We start from the raw sequence: 23,504 nt of genomic DNA, 5'->3' as shown, positions 1-23,504 counted from the left end.
TTTTTTTTATATATGAATATATTTTTCTTCAAAGATGAATACAGAAAAAGACATATTTTGTTTTATAGTATATTAAAAAAAAAAAAAAAAATTTACAGACTTTTTCTTTCTTACAATATTCTTTTTTTTCTAAGAATCATTTTGCATACAAAAATGAATAAATATATACATATATATATATATATGTTGCTCATTTGTTTATTTATTCATGTTGTATAAGTCTATATGTGAATATTTACTTTAAAATTATGTTCATAAGCTTATATCTATACAATATATTTGTAGGTTTAGAGTTCTGTCCATCTTGTTTTCTTAAAAAAAAAAAATCATTTTAAAGATCTCATAAAATTTTCCATATCATTATACAAAAGTTTATATATATATATATATATATATGTATGTTACTTAATACTTCACTCTTTATAGACATATAACTATAATATTTCTTTATTTATCAATTAAAAAAAAAAAATAAAAACATAACATTCTTTCCTTTTTATAACAATTTAATATATAATTCGAATAAACTTCCTTATTTATTTATTCATTTATTTGTTTGTTTATTTTTTTAATTGCAAATATTAATTATACGAATAAAATAGAAAAAAAGAAAAAAATGTGTATTCATTTAATGTAAGCTTACTCATTTTTAATATTAGCATTTATATAATTATAATATCTTATTTAAATGTGTAAAATAATATTTACACGTTCTCATAAAAAGTGCGTAAAAATATCTTTTATTTCTTATTTTAGACAATTAATTTAAGAACAATACTTTTATATAATCATAATCATTTAAAAAAAAAATATGAAAAAAAATGAATTAATCCATAATTTTGAATTTTTGTAAATATATCTATAAAAATATACATATATATATATATATATATATATATATATATATATATAAACTATAAAAGTGTTACCTTACTACATTTTGTTTGTTTCATTATTTTATTCATTTTATATTTCCATATGTCCATAAGACGAATTAACCAATACGATCAAAAAATATATAGAAATATATAAAAATATTCAAAAAAAAAAAAAAAAAAAAGAAAAAAGAACATACATATATAAATATATATATATATATATATATATATATATATATATATATAACAATTATATAGAATAAAATAATGTCTACAATTTATATAATGAACATTTTTTTTTTTCTTTTTTGTACCAACAAAAATTCAAACTTTCCTTTTATCTATTTTATTAAAATTATAAATGTGATGTCACCTATAATTTAATAGTCATCTAAATGTTCTCATCAAAATGATGAATACATATATAGATGAAACCTTTTTAAATATTATAAAAACCAAATATTTTTATTTTATCTTTTTTTTTTTTTATTTTATTAATTTATATTATTAATGCTGTTTATTTTATTTTTATTATTTTTCATACTTATAACTATATACCTTCTTTTATTTTAATACTCCATATTTATGTAAGCATATATATCGTGATGTATATATATATATATTTTAGTAAAAATATAAATTAGTCTAAAATTATACAATCATTATTTTATTATATAATAGTGATGCAAAATATATACACACATATATATATATATAAATATATATCTATGAAACAACAAGAGAATAATAATAAAAAAAAAAAAAAAAAAAAAAAGAGAAAAAAAAAATATATATATAGAAATATATATATATATATTTATTTATTTATTACCAAATATATATTGAGATAATAAGAATGGAATAATGATATGATATAAAATTAATGAAAATTACAACACATACATATATATATATATATATATATATATATATATATATATACATATACATATATTTCGTTTTTGCCACATAATTTCACATTTTCTGTGTATTTATTATTTTTTTTAATATGCACAAGAAAAAAAAAAAAAAAAAAAAAAAAAAAAAAACTTCCATAAGTATATATACACAAAGATACATTTTAATTATATACATATATATATATATATATATATGTATATAAACTCATATACTGTGATATATTATTTTAACTTATTCAAATATTTTTTATTTTTTATTTTTATTTTTATTTTTATTTTTTTTTTTTTTTTTTTTTTTGAGCCTTTCGCCTACATATTCATTCTTCACTCATTTTGGCTAACTCACTATAAATATAAAAAAAAAAAAAAAAAAAAAAAAATTTTAAGCAAAAAAATTATTCTCCTTTAGACACTTTTCTTTTTTTTCTTCTTTTATGTTTTTATTTCTGCCTGTTAAATTTTTCTTTTTTTTTTTTTTTTTTTTTTTTTTCTGTTTCTGTTTAAGTTTATGTTTATTAATTTTATATTTTTTTTTTTTTTTATATTTAATTTAGAAACATTTTCTGTGGACAATACTTGGTCCTGATTCATCATATTCCTCTTTTGTGATCCACATTTGTTGAAAGGTGGAAAGAGATGATAAAATAGAACCTCCAATCCAGACTGAGTATTTTCTCTCTGGTGGTGCAACAACTTTAATTTTCATGGTTGATGGTGCAAGGGTTGTAATATCTCTAGTTAATCTTTCTCCAATACCTTCATACATAGTAGTACCTCCAGATAAAACTATATTTCCATAAAGATCTTTACGAATATCCACATCACATTTTTTAATTGAGTTGAATGTAGTAGTGTGGATTCCTGCAGCTTCTTTACCTAAGAAGGATGGTTGGAATAAAGCTTCTGGGCATCTAAATCTTTCATTACCTACAGTGATAATATTTCCATCTGGTAATTCATATGATTTTTCAATATCACTGCTTTGTTCAGATGTTTTCATTTCTTCATCAAAATTTAATGCAATATAACATAATTTCTCTTTAATATCTCTAACAATTTCTTTTTCTGCTGAAGTAGAAAATCCATAACCTCTTTCGTGAAGAATTTTCATTAAATATTCAGTTAAATCTCTACCAGCTAAATCTAATCTCATAATTGCATGTGGTAAGGCATAACCTTCATAAATTGGAACAGTATGAGATACACCATCTCCACTATCTAACACAATACCAGTGGTACGACCAGAAGAATATAAGGATAAAACAGCTTGAATAGCAACATACATAGCTGGTACATTAAATGATTCAAACATAATTTGTGTCATCCTCTCACGATTTCCTTTTGGATTTAATGGAGCTTCTGTTAATAACACTGGGTGTTCTTCTGGAGCAGCTCTTAATTCATTGTAAAAAGTGTGATGCCATATTTTTTCCATATCATCCCAATTAGTAACAATACCATGTTCTATTGGGTACTTTAATGTTAATATACCTCTCTTTGTTTGTGCTTCATCACCAACAAATGCATCCTTTTCTTCCATACCAACCATAATTCCTGGATTCTTTGGTCTTCCTACAATACTTGGAAAAACGGAACGAGGTGCATCATCTCCTGCAACTCCTGCTTTTACATTACCTGATCCGTTGTCAACAACTAAAGCTTGAACATCTTCTTCTCCCATTTTTACAGATATATAAATAGTACAATCTTTCGAATTTTAATATATATATATATATATTAAATATATATAATTTTTATATAAAAAGAATATTGTCAGTAAAAACTAATCACCAAATGGTATATAAATATATATACGTGTGTGAATTTAACAAATAATTATTATTATAAATATAAATATATATATATATATATATATATTTTTTATCTCTTTTATTAATACTCAATAAAATTTATTATAATATATGTTGTAAAAGCAATTTTTATAAAAATTAAAATTTAATAAAAAAAAAAAAAAAAAAAAAAAAAAAAAAAAAAAAAAATATTTATATAAATATATATATATATATATATAATATAGTATTTATATATGTATAATATACTTATGTATTTATTCCATAAAATTTTTTTTATTTTATGTATATAAAATATATTATCAAAAAAGAAACAGTTATCTTTGAATAAATTTAATTTGATGTACATATATATAAATATAATATATATATATATTTTTTTTTTTTTTTTTGCGTTATATATATTTATATATATATATATATATAATATTCACTATATTATATATGTGTATATATATTAAATATACATATAAAAAAAAAGAGGGCAAAAAAAACACGAAGAAAAAAAAAAAAAAAAAAAAAAAACCAAAATAAAAGTTAATATAAAATATTATGGACGTTTAAAGTTATATGGTTTATATAATATTTGTTCCTGCTATATATTAATTTTTTTTTTTTTTTTTTAACATATATTTATTCTTTTTTTTGTTCGCATATTACATAATATATATATATATATATATACATAATATTTTAATGTTCATTTTTTTTTTTTTTTTTTTTTTTTTTGTTCGCGCACGAATGTGTATTAATTTTTTTTTTTTTTTTTTTTTTTTTTTTTTTTCTGCTTTAAATGATCAATGTATTTTTTTTATTGTTGTTTCTTTGTGAAATAATGTATAAATATTATATTATATATATATAAGAATATATTATAAAAAAATTTTATTTTTTTTTGAATTCTTTTATAATCCCAAATTATAATGTTTTTTTTATTATTATTATAATTTATAAAAAAAAAAAAAAAAAAATGCATGTGCGTAAATAATATTTTATATTATGTACAAACAAATAACAATAAAAAAAAAAAAAAAAAAAAAACTAAATAAAATAAAAATCTTAAAATTTGGTGTGTGTACTCTGTGCATTTAATTTTTTTTTTTTTTGTAAAGGTTTTACATAATATACAATTATATATATTATATATATATATATATATATATATATGTATATCATGTATTTCTTATTGGTGTTTTTTCTTTTTTTTCTTTTTTTTTTTTTTTTTTTCAAATACAGTGATTTTCTTTTGTTGGTATTATAGTTTTGTTTTCATTTTTTATTTTCTTTATTTTTGTAAATTTTTAAATGTTAATGGAAAATATGTTTTTCAAGTATATAAGGAAAATATAAATAAAATGTATATATAATAATAACTATATTTACCTGAACTGTTCATATTATATATGTATATATTTCAAAATAGCTATATATATATAAATATACATATATATATATAAAATGTGTATAAATATTTTTTTTTTTTACCTTGCCAGTATAAAAAGTTTCTATAAATAAAAACATTTAATGTATTACATGAGTTAAGTGTATATATACACTTAATACATCAAAAGTAAAATATAATTTTAATTTTATGCGCATATAAAATAAAAAATATATATATAATAATACATATATACAAAATTATATATGTTCCTTGTTTTTTTTTTCGTGGACAGTCCACAATGTGAACACTTTATTTCAAATCCCACACATGTAAAAAAAGGATATTATTACCAAAAAAAATTATTAGATAAATAAAATTATGTTAAATTTGTTTTTTCTTTTGCTTTTAATAATTTTCAATTTTTACCATATCAAGTTAATCCTTATTAATACATTATTATGTAATATCCATAAATTTTCTATATAATTCCTTTCCTATATATTTTGTGTTTACATTGACGTAAAAATATATATATCCATATATATGATATTTTTTATTATTCAATTATTTTTGCCTGAATTGTTCATAATATCATATTGCTATATTTTGACATTTTTTTTGAGCATTATATGTATATATATATAAAGCTAAAAAAAATATATAATAATAATAGATTTAATATTTTATATTTAGACGCCTACTTAATTTACAAAATATAAGTTAATTGTTTAAAGAATTTATTATTGTGTATTTTATTTTAAAACGATCCTCATAAAAAAAAATATTATATATATATATATATATTTATGTGTGCCAATTTTTTATTCTTTATCTTTTTATATGTTTAGGATTATTACTTCAATGCACAAATGTTCATTGTATAAAATATTTATTTTTAAGTTTATTATAATGTCTTATTTTAAGTAACTTTAAAATATACTCAAAGATTATATATACTACATATATAATTATACGTATTCTTCTTTTTCTCCTTAATAACAAAAGAAAATATATTAAGTAAAACACAGAATATTAATTAATTAAATATATTTTTTTCTTTTGTTTTGTTCTTCTTATATATAAACAATAAATACATGTAGACAAAAATGAAAAATATTTTAAATACAAAAAAAAAAAAAAAAAAAAAAAAAAAATTATTTAGCAATGGGAAAAAAAGTATAATACAAAGATTATTAAAATTATTTTTTTTGCTTGTTTTATTTTATATTTTTGTAAGTCCTTTCTATAAATTGAATTATTATTGAAAACAATTGTGTGAACTTATTAAATCCATCTAGCATGAATTTTTTTTTTTTTTTTTTTTTTTTATTATTTATAAATATATACATGTATTAAAATATAAAATTTTAAATATAAACAATTCATTATATAGAAAAGCATGGGGAAATATAAAAAGTAGTTATATATTGTGAAAAAGAATTCACCCTAACATTTATATATATATATATATATATATATATATTATAGCTTCATTAAAGTATGCTTATTTTTTTTATCAAACATGTTAACTTGATACTTCTTGAATAAAGTATATAGGCTGTTTACTAATTTAAAAATTTGTTCATCTGTATGAAATGGTGATGGTGTTATGCGAATTCTTTCCATTCCCCTATAAAAAAAAATAAATAAATAATAACAAAAAATATAAAAAATAATAAAATGGATAACAATATATATATATATATATGTTTGATATGTTCATTGCTATTTTCTTTTCTTTTCTTTTTTTTCTTTTTTTTCTTTTTTTTTACATTGGAACGGTCGGGTAATTGATTGGCTGTATATATATGTTATACTCCTTCAAAAGGTCATCACATATTTGCTTACACTTTTCTGCAGAATTAATCATAAGAACTACTATATGTGAATTATTATGCAAAACGTGTATTCCCCTTTCTTGTAATTTTTGTTTCGTTTTGTTAACAACTTGAGTTAATTTTTTTCTGAGGGACATATCATTTTGAATTATATGTATAGCCTCAGCAGAGGTATTAATATTAACTGGAGTTAAGGATGTAGTAAATATAAAATGAGAAGAATAAGACCTTATGACATCAATATAATATTTATTAGCACATATAAAACCACCTAATGATCCAATAGCTTTTGATAAGGTACCATTTATTATATCAATATGATTACACAAATTTAATTCTTCTAAATAACCTGAACCTTTATTTCCATATAAACCGACAGCATGTACTTCGTCAACATATGTTAATGCATTATATTTCTTGGCTAGCTGTACTATATATTCTATATTTGAAATATGACCAGACATACTATAAATTGATTCAAATACGATCATAATTTTTCTATTTTCATATTGTTTGTTTATCCTCAAATTATATAGAATTCTTTCTAAATCATTCATATCATTGTGTTTAAAAATAAATTTTTCACAACGTGATTCTCTAATACCATTTATAATAGATGCATGATTCATTTCATCAGAAATATAAATCAAATTTAATAATTTTCCTAATGTCTCTAATGCTCCTACATTAGCAATATAACCAGAAGTGAATAATAAGGCACTTTCTTTATTATACCATTTAGCTATAATGTATTCTAAATGTGTATGATTTAACAAACTTCCAGAGATATTTCTTGTACCCCCACTACTATTTCCTATTTTTTTTAACGTTTCTATACCTACTTCGATTATTTTCTCATTATTTGATAAACACAAATAATCATTAGAACACCACACGACCGTTTTTTCGTTTGAAATATTATCTATATGTAAATTCCAGAAATTAAATAAATAGTTCCCCTTTTTTGGATCATTATATGAACATATATTTTTATTATCATCCCCATATGAGCAACTTAATTGGTATTTAGTATTTCCTATGCATGCTTTATATCCATATTTTTGATAAAATTCATAAAATGAAGGTAACATTAATTTATTATTTTCTATATATACATTAGGATAATTTATTCTATATTTATTTAATATAGTAAAGATACGATATCTTTTATCTTTAAATAATTTATTTAAAAGTTCTTTTAAATTATTATTACACTCATTTTTAAATAATTTATATTCATCTAATGAATTTATATATTTATATATAATATTATTTTTTTCTATACTATTCTCATTTATTTCAAAACTAGGATCTTTTTTATTTTTTTCTAATATATCATAAAATAACATATTATTATTTCTCTTACTATTTTTTAATATATCATCCTTAGACATATTCTCTTTTTCTGTATTTTTATTTTTAATACATTGTACTAAAATGTTTGATTGCATATTAGCTTGTTTCAATATTTTTATAATATTAATTTTTGATTTATTATCTATTATTATAAAATGTTTTTCATTTATTGCTTTACCTACAGGACATAAATCTGACATAACTGATAATACTAGATTATTTTTTTTATCATTATTATTATATAAAAATTGAATATTTTTAACAAACGGGCAATATTTCTTAATTTCGTTAATACTTACTTTCAAAGTTCTCTTTTTCCTCATCATATAAAAATGTTAAATGAATAAATAAATAAATAAATATATATATATATATATATATATTATATACCTGTTTGTATTTATTTATCTATGTGTGTATTGTTTATTTTATACTTTTTGCAAGTGTTACATTTATTATCTCATAAAACATATATTTATTTATAGAGTATTTGTAGAGAGTACATAAATTTTTTTTTTTTTTGTATACAAAAAAATGTAAATACAAATTGTTATATACTAGTCTACAAAAGGAAATAACTTACATATTGTATTAAATATATGTATGTTTACAAATAGTGTTTATATATATATATTTTTAATTGGTATATTTAAAATTTTTATAATTAACAATATCTTATATATACTACAAAATTATGAAAAAGAAAACAAGTGGAAATTATTTAGGTATGCCTATAATTCTTTATAATTTGTTAATTCTATTTTTAAAAAGTTAATAAAATTTTAATGTTTTAAATTTGGTATATATAAAAAAAAATAATAATAAAATATATATATATATATATATATATATATGTATATATTATGATTGCATATATTTTTAATACAGAACAGTTTATAGAAATATTCCACAAACCATTAAATATATGTTGAAATTTTTTTTTTTTTTTTTTTTTATCTTTGTTTAAATATATATGTATTATATGAACCACATAATATCATACATAGCTTTATTGAAAAAGACTTTAAAATATATATTCTTATTTTTTATTTTTTTATCTTATAAATTAAAAAAAAAAAAAAAAAAAAAATTGCTTATCGAAATATATCTGAAATCAACAAAAAGTAAAAAATAATAAAATATATATATATATGTATGCACCAAAATAATAAGATTAATATATTTTTGGACATACATTTGTTTTATTTATTTTGTCTTCATAATATATATATATATATATATATATATATATATATGTTCTATAAAAATAGTTTGAGTTCCTCTGTGAATTAATTACAAATTGTATATTTTTTAAAAAAATAAGGAATGGAAAAAATCCATTTTATAATTTATATTATTTTATGATGGAAATTCTTTATTTTTTTTTCTTTTCATAAAGATTTATATAATAAGGTACCCTAAAATATGAAAAATAAAATATAAAATATAAAATGTATAAATTATATACACTGAGACATAATACAAATATGTAAACAAATGTGTAATTATAAAATAGAATAATCAAAAAATTGTATATATATATATATATATGTTTGTTTTACAAATAATTTAAAAAGGTTCCAATAATATGAATCAACAACAAAATGATCAGGAAATAAAAACATATTAGTTCCTCGTAGGTATTTTCTCTGTAAAGAACATGAAAATATAAAGATAAAAATATATCATTTTATATTATGTATTCTTTTATTTTCTTATTATAAATATTATTAATTATTATTACACATATATAGAAAGTATATTCTTGTTAAAATGTCATATATGGATGATATAAATAAATATATATATATAATCATTACATATAAATATATGCACATATAAATATATATTTTTTTTAATTTCTTCACAATTTGGCTATATATATATATATATATATATATATATATTTTCACCATTTGGCTATATATACATATTTTTTTTTTTATTTCTTCACAATTTGGCTATTTTTTTTTTTTTTTTTGCACATTTTACCTTACATAGTCAGCATCAATTAATTCATTAAACAAATAATCTTTACACCTCTTAGGCATATTTTTAAAAGCAGTACATATCAATTTAATGCTAATATCTTTATTTAATTTAATTTTATACGTTTTATCATTTATAGTTATTGAATATACGTAAAATTTACTTTTAATCATATTTTTCATATATGTATGAAAATTGGTGAGAAAACAATGGTCTACATCCTTAACCGAAACATTTAATATGTTCAGTATTTTATCTGAGCATTTTTTTGTTAAATCGTTGAAATCACTAGAACAATATTTTCTTTCAAATCCGAAATTAAATAATGCATTTATATAATATATATATTTTTCACTAAACAATTTTTTTTTTCCTAAAGCATAAATATGGTTTTGGTTTCTTTTATCTAACATATTGGCTTGTTTTTCATTTTCATCATAATTTATATTATCAGTATTAATATCATTTTCATACGTTTTATTGTTATTACCTTGAGTATTACTCTGGATATCATCAGAGGTATTATTTTGAACACTATCACTTTTAATATCATCATCTATTAGAGTTAATTCATATATACATAAACTTCTTACCTGTTGTTCTACTACTTCTCGTACCACATTTGAATTCATATAATCTGGTTTACTAATACAATAAGATGAATCTCTAATAAAACAGAATCGTGGCTCTATAGTAAAATTTTTATGTATACTAAATTGTATTTCATATGTGATATGATTTTTTAAATCGAGAAGGAAATTCTTCATATATATAAAAAAAGTATAATTAAAATACTTTCCATAATCTAAATGATAATTTATATGAACAATATCTGTTTTTTGATTTACCCCCCAATATAATTCAAAAATATATTTGTCATAATTATTTGTATCATATTCTGATAATCGATCATATGATATAAAATATGTGAGAATACTTGGATGTATAATGGTAATATTTAAATCTTCATGAGGATTATATATTTCATTTTCATAGAGAAAATTATCAGAAATAAGTATAAGAGCAACAGCACTAGTATTAATATATAAATATTCCATAAAATCATAAATATTTTTTAAGTTTTCTTTATATTTTATATATACAAAAATAACACAATTATTAGTTCTTAACATGTTCTTATTAATAGTTTCTTCTTCTTTATCTTTATTTAAATTACAATATAAAGTATTTAAATCTTTGTATGATTCAATTATATGTCTAACTGAATCTACATTTTCGAAATTCACATTTAAGTGTATACCTTTTGCATATACTTTATATTTTATAAATTTATAATTTAAATGTATTATTATACCATCAATAACATGATTAAGTGGTAAAATACGTAAGCTACATTTTGTCAAAAAAATGAAAGTATTAAATAATAGTAAAAAGAAATATATTTTTAAGATAAAATTTTTTATATGCATTTTTTTTTTTTTTTTTTTTGCATATCTGAATGTTAAAGGTAAGAAAAAATAAGGACAAGTACAATAGAACATATGAGAATGTATGAAATAAGGCAAACCATGACATACAAAAAAAAAAATATAAAAACATATATATTATATATATATATATATATATATATATGTGTGTGTTTTTTCATATGTCAGGTTTATTTTTATTTTTTTTTTCCTATATTTTACTCTTTTGTAGGACAAAAAATTTGGTTAAACCATATAATAGAAAAATGTTACAAAAAAAAAAAAAAAAAAAAAAAGGGATTAAAATGGGAAATTTTTTTTTTTTTTCATTTTACCATAAAACGTTGGTAAAATTATAATATATATATAAAATAATTATATACTGAAAAAAATATGTATATGTGTATATATTTATATGAAGGAATAAATGGATCATATGTAAATAATATAAAAATATTCATACATATATATTATTATATATATATATATTTATATTTATTTATATTTATTTGTGCTTATATTTTTATTGGTACTATAATTTTTCATTGTTCCATATTATAATAAGACAATATATTTTTTCCCTGTTCATTTTCCATTTGTATACATATGTCTAATAATGAGGAATTATTTTCATCCTTAATATTTAATAAAGATTGGAATTTTTTTATATCCATATTTTGAGTTTTTAAAATTGAATGAATACATTGTTTGTTTTGTAAGTCGATTAATATATCATCTGTTGTATAATCAAAATTGATTTTATTTATATTAAATAATTCTTTTGATTTTGAATAATAATATAAAGAATATGTTAAATATAAATATAATAAATAATTATCATTACTATATAATATAAAAATGAGTGGATGAGGATATATATTTTTTTCTTTTAATTCTGGAGATATATTTTTATTAAATAGTTTTTTTAATAATTTAATATTTCTTTCAAAAATACATATACTTATTAAATTTCCTTTTTCATAACTATTAATATTAATATCTATATCATTTTTTTCAATTAATAAATTAAAAATTTCATAATTTTGTGTAATCATACTATATAATAATGAATTTGAATTATATTTATCAACTTGATTATAATTAATATTATTATCTAATAAGAACTTACTAATATCATTATTTTTATTTAATATACTAATAATTAATCCATTCTGTCCATCATTATTATATGTATTTATTAAATCTGTATTCTCTACAATAAATTTTACATTATTAAAATTATTTCCATATACAGCAAAATGTAATACATTATTCTTATTAGCATCCATATAATCTTTTATCATATCATATTTCTTTTTTTTCTCATTCGCATTTTCTTTATATATTATATTTTTTTTATCATCATCATTCTCATTCCTTTCTTCAACGTTCTTAATTAAACCATCCATCACTTTTGTCAGCTCTTCAACACTCTTTTCATGAGAACAAATAAATAAATTTTTTATAGTCAACAGCTCAGCCATTTTAAAAAAAAAAATAAAATAAATAAAATAATAAATATAAATATAAATATAACTATATATATTTAAAAATATAAATAAATGTATTTTATTAAACCAAATGGGAAGAAATATATATATATATATATATATATATATATCGTTAAAAGAATGAATAAATAAATAAATTATATATATATGTAAATTTTACAACAATACGGATTAAAGCTATATAATATTATATGTTATATAATATATCAAAATTTTGATAGATATGTTCATAAGAATTTATTTATATATATAATATATTTTTTAAATAATATATATATATATATATATACTATAAAATAAATATTATATATACATATATATTTTTATTATCCTTATTAAAAAAAAAATAAATATATATATATATAATTATATATATATATAATTATATGTTATATATTTATCTCTATATTATTTTGGCCAACATACAAAACTATATTATATTATATATATTATTTATTTATATAATATATAATATACTTTTTTCTTTCTTTTATATTATTCAATCATTTCTTATCAACTCGACCCGACATCATTCCTGACTTTTTTTTTTTTTTTTTTTACAAATAAATAATTTTTTAATTAAAAGTAAAAATATCAAAAATGTTATTAAAAGATAAATTTAAAATAAAAAATACATAATAATATATTTTGATATAAAAGGCACATAATAAATAAATATATATATATATATATATATATATATATATATATATATATTTTCTTTTTTTTTTATATCTATAAATTATTCCTGAATTAAAAGGGATATAATAAATATATATATATGTATGTATCATATATATATATTTACATTTCATTATAAAATTCTGTAAATCTTCCTCTTTTCGGGCCATATATATAAAAAAATATATTTTTACATTATAAACAAAAAAAAAAAAATATATATTAAAAAATTAAAATTAAAAATTAAAAAAATAACAAAATAAAAAATAACAATATAACAATATAACAATATAACATTTCTATCACATTTTAAATATAATGTTTATATGTCCATATGCAACATTTTATTTGGAACCTTTAGGATACCTTAAATGAAAGATAATTCATAATAATATGTAAACATAAATGAACATAAAAAAAAAAAAAAATATATATATAGGAACAGATTTCAAAAATATGAATAAATATCATCACTTTTTATTATTTGTTCATTTGTGTCTAGTTGTTGATCTACTTTTTTTTCTTTCCTTTTCTCTTTTATTTTTTTTTGAACGTCCATGTTTATTTCTCAAATGTGATCTTCCTCTAGAACGACTGGAATAACTATTTGAGGCAGAGGAAGAGGTTGATGAATGTGATGATAATCTTGATGAATGTTTGTAAGACGTATGCGACGATACACATGATGATGTATGTGACGCTGAACGACCTTTTGATTGTGTAGAAAATTTAGATGAGGTATTATTATATTCATCTTGAGAATTTGATGAGGATCGATTAGATATTCTTGATGATTTTGGAGATGAAGATGTTGAATGTTTTTTATGTTTTATATGTTTTTTCCTTTTTGATATTCTTTTATGATTATTATTAGTTTTATAATTTGAATGAGCACTATTTGAAGAATTTCTATTACTACAATAAGAAGATGAAGAAGATGACGATGTTGCTGAGGATGGTGATGATGCAGATGATGTAGATGATGATGATGAAGATGATGATGATGATGATGATGTTGAGGAAGAAGATGAAGAAGATGAATTATTTGAAGAATAGGAAGAAATATTATTATTATGATTATTTTCTTCAGTATCATATCTTTTTTCATTAAATATATTATTATTATCATTTGTATATCCATATATTGATTTTCTTTCTTCTTGTATTTGATCTAATATATTTTTTGATTGTAAGCTTTGTCTTAAATTTCTTGGATCATTAATATTTCTTCTACTATATTCACTTGTTCTTTTAATTTTATGTTTTTTTTTCTTTCTATTAGAAAAGAAACCTTTCTTTTCTATAGGCTTCGATTCTATATTAGTACAAATATTTGCATATTTTGCTGCTTCTATTCTTTCATTTTTTAAATATTTATTATCTTTCAATAATCTTAAGATATTATTTGATATATCTCTGATCCCGATACCTTTGTCTTTTAAATCTTCAAGGTGTGTAAAGTGTGTTAATTTTTTTATGAGTTCTTCCTTATCTTTAACGTCGCTAATAAAATATTCGCAACCGTTCTTCATAACATACTCGCACAATTTTAGGCCCTTAAAAAAAAAAAAAAAAAAAAAAATATATATATATATAAATATATATATATGTGTGTATGTATTTATGATAACATTTATATATATATATATATATATATATATATATATATGCATAAAAATTTATTACCTTGTATATTCTTCTCCATCTAGATGGCTTCTCTTGTATGGCCTTAAACACCTCCGTCATAACCCTTTTATAATAATTTACGTCATAAGTTGATATAGATAAATCATATAGAAGACTATTAGACACTCCATAGTTTTTATTATTCAACGCTTCTTTTAAATTTTTTTCGAATTGATTAGATTCTAAATATCTGTAACACGAAAGAAACAAATTAAATATAAATATTTTAAACAACATGTAATAAAATATATTCACACACACAAAAAAAAAAAAAAAAAAAAAATATGACCATACGTAAAAATATGCAAATGTTAATATATACTTAAAATATATTTATTATATATTTTTATTACTTTTGTAAATAATTATTTATACTCAAGACTTTTGAATTAACTTTCTTAAATAATAGCATCTAAAAAAAATAAAATATATATAAATAAAAATATATATAAATAAAAATATATATAAATAAAAATATATATATATTTATTTATTTATTTTATTTTTTGGGGGTGGGACTACCTTTTACAGAGATATACAAACTGATACTTAAAATATAATGAATTCGCTTTTTTTTTTTTGAATTCAAACCAAGAAAAAAAAAAAAAAAAAAATTATATTATTATGTCATATCAGAACACATTATATTTTTTTCAAACATATATATATATATATATATATATATATATTTTTTATTTATACATTTTTATTTAGTCTCCTTGCATTCTCTCTTTTTCTTTTTATATACAATAAGATCGATTCTGACATATATATTAATTAATAATAAAAAGAAATAATATATTATATACACATAGAAATAATATATATTAATAATATATAGTTTTTACAAAAAAAAAAAAAAAGGAAAAAAATAAAAAAAATGAAAAAATATATAATATAGAAGAATTATACAACTATTTTATATGGTTGTAACAAAAACAAAAACAAATAATGAAAATAAGAAAAATGAAAAAAGAAAAACAGAAGAAAAAAAAAAAAAAAAAAAACAAATAATATAATATAAATTATAAAATAAATAAATATAAATATATATCTATACATATAAATATAATTATATTCAAAAAGAAAGAAAAATTGGGTTTATACATTTTTCTTTTATAAGAAGAGAAAAATGGCGGATAGCAAAAAATTAAACCTTAAAGGTATAAAAAAAAAATATATATATATATATATATTTTTACTTTTTTTATAATATAACATTTAAGATTCTTTTATTTAACCTTATAAATATTATATATATATATATTATATATATATGTGAAAGGAAAAAAAAAATTATACTAAGAAAAGAAAAAAATTAAATTATATAAATAAGAATCATAAACAAAACATAAATATATATAATATATAATTATAGGGAAAAAAAAAAAGGGAACATGCGATTTTAAGAACTGGAATAATGAAGAAAGGAATTATTATAAAATATTAAATATATATATAATATGTTTTTAATAATTTATATATTATTTATTTCACTTAATATATTGAAATGTAAAAAATATATATATATATAAAATAAGATGTAAATATAAGAATTGAGAATTCTTTTATAAATTAATTTAATTATATATATAAAAAAAAGATCATTCATATTAAATTTATATATATTAATATATATATTATTTTTTTTTTTTTTTTTTTGGAATAATTGGAATTTTTCATATAGAATTGATTTAAAATATAAATAACATAAAAATGTTATTATAACATAAAATATATATATTATATATATATTGTAGATATTATAATACTTGCATATTATTCTTATTATATATATATATATATACAATATATAATAAATGTTATACATATATATGTATATATAATATATAGATTTTTTTTTTTTTTTTTTTTTTTTTTTTTTTTTTTCCTTTGATAAAATATAATTAACACAAAAAGTGTATAAAGACTATGTTAAAACAATTTTTTATTTTTTATTTGTGAAACATTTTATTACATTTAATTGGGGAATAATTCTTTTTCTTTTTCCAAAAAAATATATATATATATAGTACAATATAATTAATATTTTAATACTTTTTATATTTTAGTGATATTAATAAAAAATTATAATTTAATATTTCTAAAAAAAAAAAAAAAAATACATACATCCATACATATATATACATATATATATATATATATATATATATATATATATATATATATATATTATGTGTTCCTTAAATATATTTATCATTATTAGTTTCTTTCTTGTTTGTATGGTTATATAAAAAATTTTCCTTATGTTGTTTTTTCAAAATATACATATACAGAATAGGAAATGTAATTCATAAGGTGTTCAATATAACTAATAATTAATCACAAGGTCATAAAAAATAAAAATAAAAATAAAAATAAAAATAAAAAACTGATATATATATTATATATATATATATATATTTTTTTTTTTCTTTGAGTGTCTATTTTATTATTTTTATTTTGTCATTTTCCTTATTGAGACATTGTTATAAATGTACTTCTGTTCACCATGATATAATATATATATATATATAAAAGAGATAAAAGGAAGAAATTATAAAATTCTTAATAAATAAAAATATATATATATATATATATATATATATATATTATGTTATAATAAGGCTTAAATATTTTTATGAAAATAAGACAAAAAGTAAAAATTCATCATCCATTTAAAAAATTTAAAATCACATATATATTTATATATATATATATGTATATTTTTAATTTTTGCGCAATATTATATATATGAGGAATATAAAAGATTATCATATGAAAACTCAACTAGGAAAAAATTAAAATAAATAAAGACATATATTATATATATATATATATATATATATATATATGTGTTTTTTTTTTTTTTTTTTTTTTTTTTTTTTTAAATTACCATAAATATTTATATGTACAATAATAATTTAAACCTATAAGTTGTGGTACACTATTATGTTATAATATTATGAGAAAAGAATAATATTTTGATATCAAATATTTCTTCGTTTTATTAATGAGTTATTTATTATATATATATATATAAATATACATATATCTATATATTTATATATATATTTATATATATATTTATATATATATATAATATGGTAAATAAAAACATTAAGGGCCACAACCCCAATCAAAACAGGGGTACAAGTAAAGGAAGAAATATTAGCAAGAATAATAAAATTGCTAAAAATAAAGAAGGAGGGAAAAATTTATATACTTGGTATATAGATAATAAAATTGCCGAAAAAAAAAAACAAAATGAAGATATAGAAAATAATAAAGCTAAATATTTTGAAGATGTTACTATAAATAAGAATGTAGAAGAATATATCAATGTCATATGTAGAATAAAAAATAATATAAATAATATAAATAATAATAATAATAATAATAATAACAATGTTGATGTGATAAAAAAAATTTCTTATAATAAATTAGTTATAGATACATTCCATGTAGGCAATAAGAGTTCTCTAAATTTTGAATATACATATGATAGAGTTTATGATATAGAAAATAATAATCAGATGATATTTAATGATTATATAAAAAATAATATTAAAAATATTTTTCAAGGTATTAATTGTAGTATATTAGCATATGGACAAACTAATAGTGGAAAGACATATACGATGCTAGGAAATTTCGATTTTTTAAATAATTTATTTCATCTTTGTAAAGATAAAAGAAATTATCATAAAAATGATAACCAAAAGAATAAAACACATGATCAGATAAAGAATAAAAATGATGATGATGTTGTTAATGATGATGTTGTTAATGATAATGTTGTTAATGATAATGTTGTTAATAATGATGATAATATAAAAAGTAATATTCATATGAATAAGTGTGATGAAAATAATGATATTCATTTAACATATGATGAACTAATAAACTGTATAACAAACGAACCTAATAATGTAGGTATTATACCTCATTGTATTAATTATATTTTTAATTATATAAATTATCATAAACAAAATGTTAATGTTGATAACAAAATAAATGATAAGATAAAAGAATTTACGGTTACCTTATCTATTCTAGAAATATATAATGAAGTGATTTATGATTTAATAAGTGGAGAAAGCAATTTATCAGTACATATGATAGATTCAAACAAGAATGAATTTATTATAAAAAATCTAAAAGAAGTTGAAATAGAAAATATTATTAGCGCACTCTATTATTTAGAACAAGGAGTCAATAACAGAAAGATAGCATTTACACATATGAATAAAGCTTCTTCAAGATCACATTTAATATTTATTATTAAAATAAATAGATATATATATTCAACTAATACCATAAGATGTGGTAAACTATGTCTTGTAGATTTAGCAGGCAGTGAAAGATTAAAACAAACTAAAGCAACTGGATCTATTAAAATAGAAACTACAATGATTAATAAAAGCTTAACTGTTCTAAGCAAGGTTATTAATTCTTTAGCAATCATGCAAATAAAGGAAAAAATAGAAAAGAATATGAAAGAAAAGGAAAAGGGCAAGCATATAGATGACAACCACATGGATCAAAATAATATGAATGATACAAATAAAAAACAAAATAATTTAAGTGTTCATCCTGTTGAGGGATATGATAATCAAATTGATGTTCATAAAAATCATCAAGAAGATACATTGAATACACAACATAATATAAACATCAATAATAACAACAATCATATAAATAATTCAAGTCATAATACACATTCTGGTAGTTCTAATGTACATATTCCTTATAGAGATTCTAAACTTACAAGAGTATTGTCAGATAGTCTAGGAAATAATTGTAAAAGCATTTTGATATGCACATTGTCTTCACAGTTACAATATTTAAATGAAACTGCATCTACAATAAAATTTGCTCAAAGAGCTAAAATGGTAAAAGCCAAACCAATAGTAAGAGAAGAAAAGGTAGAAACTGAAAAGGAGTTAGATGCAAAGGAAAAAAATAAAAACAAAAAGATAAAAATAAACAAAAAGAAAAACAAAAATAATAATAATAATGATGACAAAAGTGATGATACAAGTGATGATAATAATAATGATGGTAATAATGATAATTATGATGATGATAAGAATAACCCATGTGATAATAAATTAAATATTTTTCTCAATTTTAATAAAAATCATATAACCAAAGATATCATCTTCTTTTGTTTTAGTCTTTGTATTTTCAGCTACATATGCGGATTTAAGAGCACTGGCAAGGTGAAATATTTAGACTTCTTTATTGAGTCATATAAAAATAAAATCGACATTATTAAAGAACAACTCAATAAAAGTGAAGACTCAAATAGAAATGATATAAATGAATATCTGATTAAAACATTTGACGATTTAAAACTGTTAACGGAAGAAGAGAGACAAAGAAATATTAAATTAAATATGGAAAAATTAAAAAAATATAAACATGATAATAAAAATATAATCAACCCAATACAAAACAAACAAGAAAATGATGAACACGCTTTGACCTTAAGAAATTTAGTTAAGGTAGATCCAACATTAATTTCAAAATATGATATACAAAAGGGATATGAACATAATAATAATAAAAAGGTAGATTATGATGATGAAAGGGGTCATCATATAAAAAATCTAGATGATAATAACAATGATGATATACATATAAATAACAATGATAATACACATATTTATGATAATGATGATGATGATATATTAATAGGTGATATATTAGTAAAGATGAAAAACGACATATGTAATATTATAAAATTCAATTTGACTAGCTTAAAATCTAATAAGAAAGAAAACGATGAAATATTTGAAGAAATATTACACATAGTAAATTCTGTAAAAGAAAATAATAATATTTTTTTAATAAATGAATTAAAACATAATTTAAACGATAATATAACTGATAAGGGAAATAATAAAATAGATGACATATTAAATGATGATAAAACAAAGAAAAAAAAAAATATTCAATCGGATAATATAAATATGCTAGATGACATCACCACCAATAATAATAACAATAATAATAATAATAATAATAATAGGGTTAGTTTTAAGGCTATAAAAAATATGAATATTGTTAAAAAGTATTTAAAAAAAGATGACATAAATAAAAATAAGAATACAAAATCAATTTTAAATATAAATAATAATAAAGATGATAATAAATATTATCAAGATAATAATTATGATTCTTATTATGATGATAAGAATAATTATAATTATAATTATAATAGTTGTGATGATAAAAATGTTGATAATAAAAAAAAAAAAAATAAAAAAATAATAATACATAATAATATAAGAGACAAAAATGATATATTATATTATCAAATATTTGCACAAAAAATATTAAGTGTTACAAATATAGAGAATATATTTAATTATATAAATCATAATTACACAAAATTTATTAGTGATTTTACTACAGACAAAAGTACTGTATTTTCAAATTTCGATCTTAAAGAAAATCTAGATAGACAAATTATAGAAAAAAATAATTCTATATATAATTTTATACATTCAGCTACAATGTTTCAAAATAGTCAAACATTAAAAAATTTAAACAGTAATTATTTTATTAATAAAATACAAACAGAAATATATAATAATAATTATCCTCATATTATTCATATGAAATATATGCCAAGTTTAAATATTGAACAAAATATTATTACACAAAAACAAAATGATTTTTTAGTTACTACACCTGTAAAAAAAAATCTATCACAAATTAATAAGGAATATAAAGATAAAACACAAACATATAAATCTATTAAAGATATAATACCTGATCATATAACAGATCAAAATGATATAACATATACAATTAATAAGAGTGTCACATTTTTTAATCCACAAGAAGACCATAAAAAAAATTTACAAGAATTTTCATCGAATAAAAATAATATACATACAGATGATAACAAAAAAAAAGAAATGGACCAGAAAAATATGACTTTCTTGAATCAATTATCAGATGAAAATAAAAATTTACAAAATGAAACTAGCCATTATAGTACTCTTAATAATATAAATAATAGTAATAATAATAATTTGATGAATTCAAAGCATACAACAAATCACAGTAATAAAATCAAATCATATGAACTACAAGAGAAAAAAGAAAAAACTTCCAAAAAAAAAGAATCATCTGTTCATAATATAAACGTCTCAGATTTAAGTCAAAATTCTTTAGAATTTACAAAATTATTAGATGATAAAGATTTTAAAAAGTTATATGAATATTTAATAGATAAAGAAAATACAAATGATGTTAATACATGCATACAAAAAGAAGAACATGTTAATAATGCTCTTAATCAATTAGAATGTAAAATTAATGGGGAAATCAAAAGAGTCAGTGATCATATTGTAGTAGAATATTCAGCAAATAATATAAATCAAAATATAAATCAAAATACTAACACAAAATATAATAGTATCAAAAAAAATGATATCTATAATAATATTGATAATAATAATATGATGATGGTGGTAAAAAAAAAGAAAGAAAAAAATAATAATAACTTAGATATATCTTATTTAGAAAAAAAAAGAAATACAAATTTATTCATTAAAAAAATATTCCATATTATTAAAAATATTTTTCAAAAGAAAGATTTTAAAGAACCCATCGAAATAAATGTTTCTGATATTATTGATAATGAATTATTATATAATAAAAAATTATTAGAAAAAAATTTAGACTCATATAATATCAGAAACTTTTTTATAAATAATAAAAAAATATATCTATTAAATGAATCTGAATATTCTCATTTAAGAGAATTGATTAATTATAAAAATAAAATGTTATCATATCTTAATGGGGAATATAAAAAGTATAAACACGCTTCTCAATATAAAACATAAAAGGTGACACATATATATATATATATATATATATATATATATATATATATATGTGTGTAATTTTTTTTTTTTTTTTTTTTTTTTTTTTTTTTTTTTGATTATCCTTCAGATGACATTTTTATCATCATATATTAATGTAACAATGATTTTATAAA

The 23,504-nt window shown here is 18.0% G+C and overlaps 6 protein-coding genes and 1 non-coding gene across 7 annotated transcripts; 1 reads left to right on the top strand and 6 right to left on the bottom strand.

Annotated features, from left to right (window-relative positions):
- Nucleotides 1-2,348: 2,348 nt before the first annotated feature.
- Nucleotides 2,349-3,479, bottom strand: PADL01_1246400 (actin I; the record flags this gene model as incomplete). The annotated part of the gene is made up of 1 exon (XM_028683441.1): nt 2,349-3,479. The coding sequence occupies one exon, from the start codon at nt 3,477-3,479 to the stop codon at nt 2,349-2,351; it is 1,131 nt and encodes a 376-aa protein (XP_028539619.1).
- Nucleotides 3,480-6,475: 2,996 nt separating this feature from the next.
- PADL01_1246300 (delta-aminolevulinic acid synthetase) lies at nt 6,476-8,510 on the bottom strand (the record flags this gene model as incomplete). The annotated part of the gene is made up of 2 exons (XM_028683440.1): nt 6,476-6,623; nt 6,766-8,510. 2 exons carry the CDS (start codon nt 8,508-8,510, stop codon nt 6,476-6,478), a joined length of 1,893 nt encoding a protein of 630 aa, XP_028539618.1.
- Nucleotides 8,511-9,562: 1,052 nt separating this feature from the next.
- Nucleotides 9,563-11,606, bottom strand: PADL01_1246200 (conserved Plasmodium protein, unknown function; the record flags this gene model as incomplete). The annotated part of the gene is made up of 4 exons (XM_028683439.1): nt 9,563-9,605; nt 9,750-9,836; nt 10,180-10,549; nt 10,667-11,606. The coding sequence occupies 4 exons, from the start codon at nt 11,604-11,606 to the stop codon at nt 9,563-9,565; spliced, it is 1,440 nt and encodes a 479-aa protein (XP_028539617.1).
- A 539-nt stretch (nt 11,607-12,145) lies between these two features.
- Nucleotides 12,146-13,087, bottom strand: PADL01_1246100 (conserved Plasmodium protein, unknown function; the record flags this gene model as incomplete). Its single annotated transcript, XM_028683438.1, has 1 exon — nt 12,146-13,087. The coding sequence occupies one exon, from the start codon at nt 13,085-13,087 to the stop codon at nt 12,146-12,148; it is 942 nt and encodes a 313-aa protein (XP_028539616.1).
- Nucleotides 13,088-14,283: 1,196 nt separating this feature from the next.
- PADL01_1246000 (epsin, putative) lies at nt 14,284-15,893 on the bottom strand (the record flags this gene model as incomplete). The annotated part of the gene is made up of 3 exons (XM_028683437.1): nt 14,284-15,351; nt 15,482-15,671; nt 15,835-15,893. The coding sequence occupies 3 exons, from the start codon at nt 15,891-15,893 to the stop codon at nt 14,284-14,286; spliced, it is 1,317 nt and encodes a 438-aa protein (XP_028539615.1).
- Nucleotides 15,894-15,986: 93 nt separating this feature from the next.
- On the bottom strand, nt 15,987-16,839 carry PADL01_1245900. The gene has a single exon (XR_003699376.1). It is a non-coding gene; the product is annotated as an uncharacterized ncRNA (non-coding RNA).
- Nucleotides 16,840-18,585: 1,746 nt separating this feature from the next.
- Nucleotides 18,586-23,349, top strand: PADL01_1245800 (kinesin, putative; the record flags this gene model as incomplete). The annotated part of the gene is made up of 1 exon (XM_028683435.1): nt 18,586-23,349. The coding sequence occupies one exon, from the start codon at nt 18,586-18,588 to the stop codon at nt 23,347-23,349; it is 4,764 nt and encodes a 1,587-aa protein (XP_028539614.1).
- Nucleotides 23,350-23,504: the final 155 nt, after the last annotated feature.

This window comes from Plasmodium sp. gorilla clade G2, assembly GCF_900097015.1.
Source record: "Plasmodium sp. gorilla clade G2 genome assembly, chromosome: 12".
Taxonomy (NCBI): Eukaryota; Apicomplexa; class Aconoidasida; order Haemosporida; family Plasmodiidae; genus Plasmodium; species Plasmodium adleri (nom. inval.).
The sequence above is the reverse complement of the archived record's forward strand: the minus strand, read 5'-3'. Positions and strand labels throughout refer to the sequence as shown.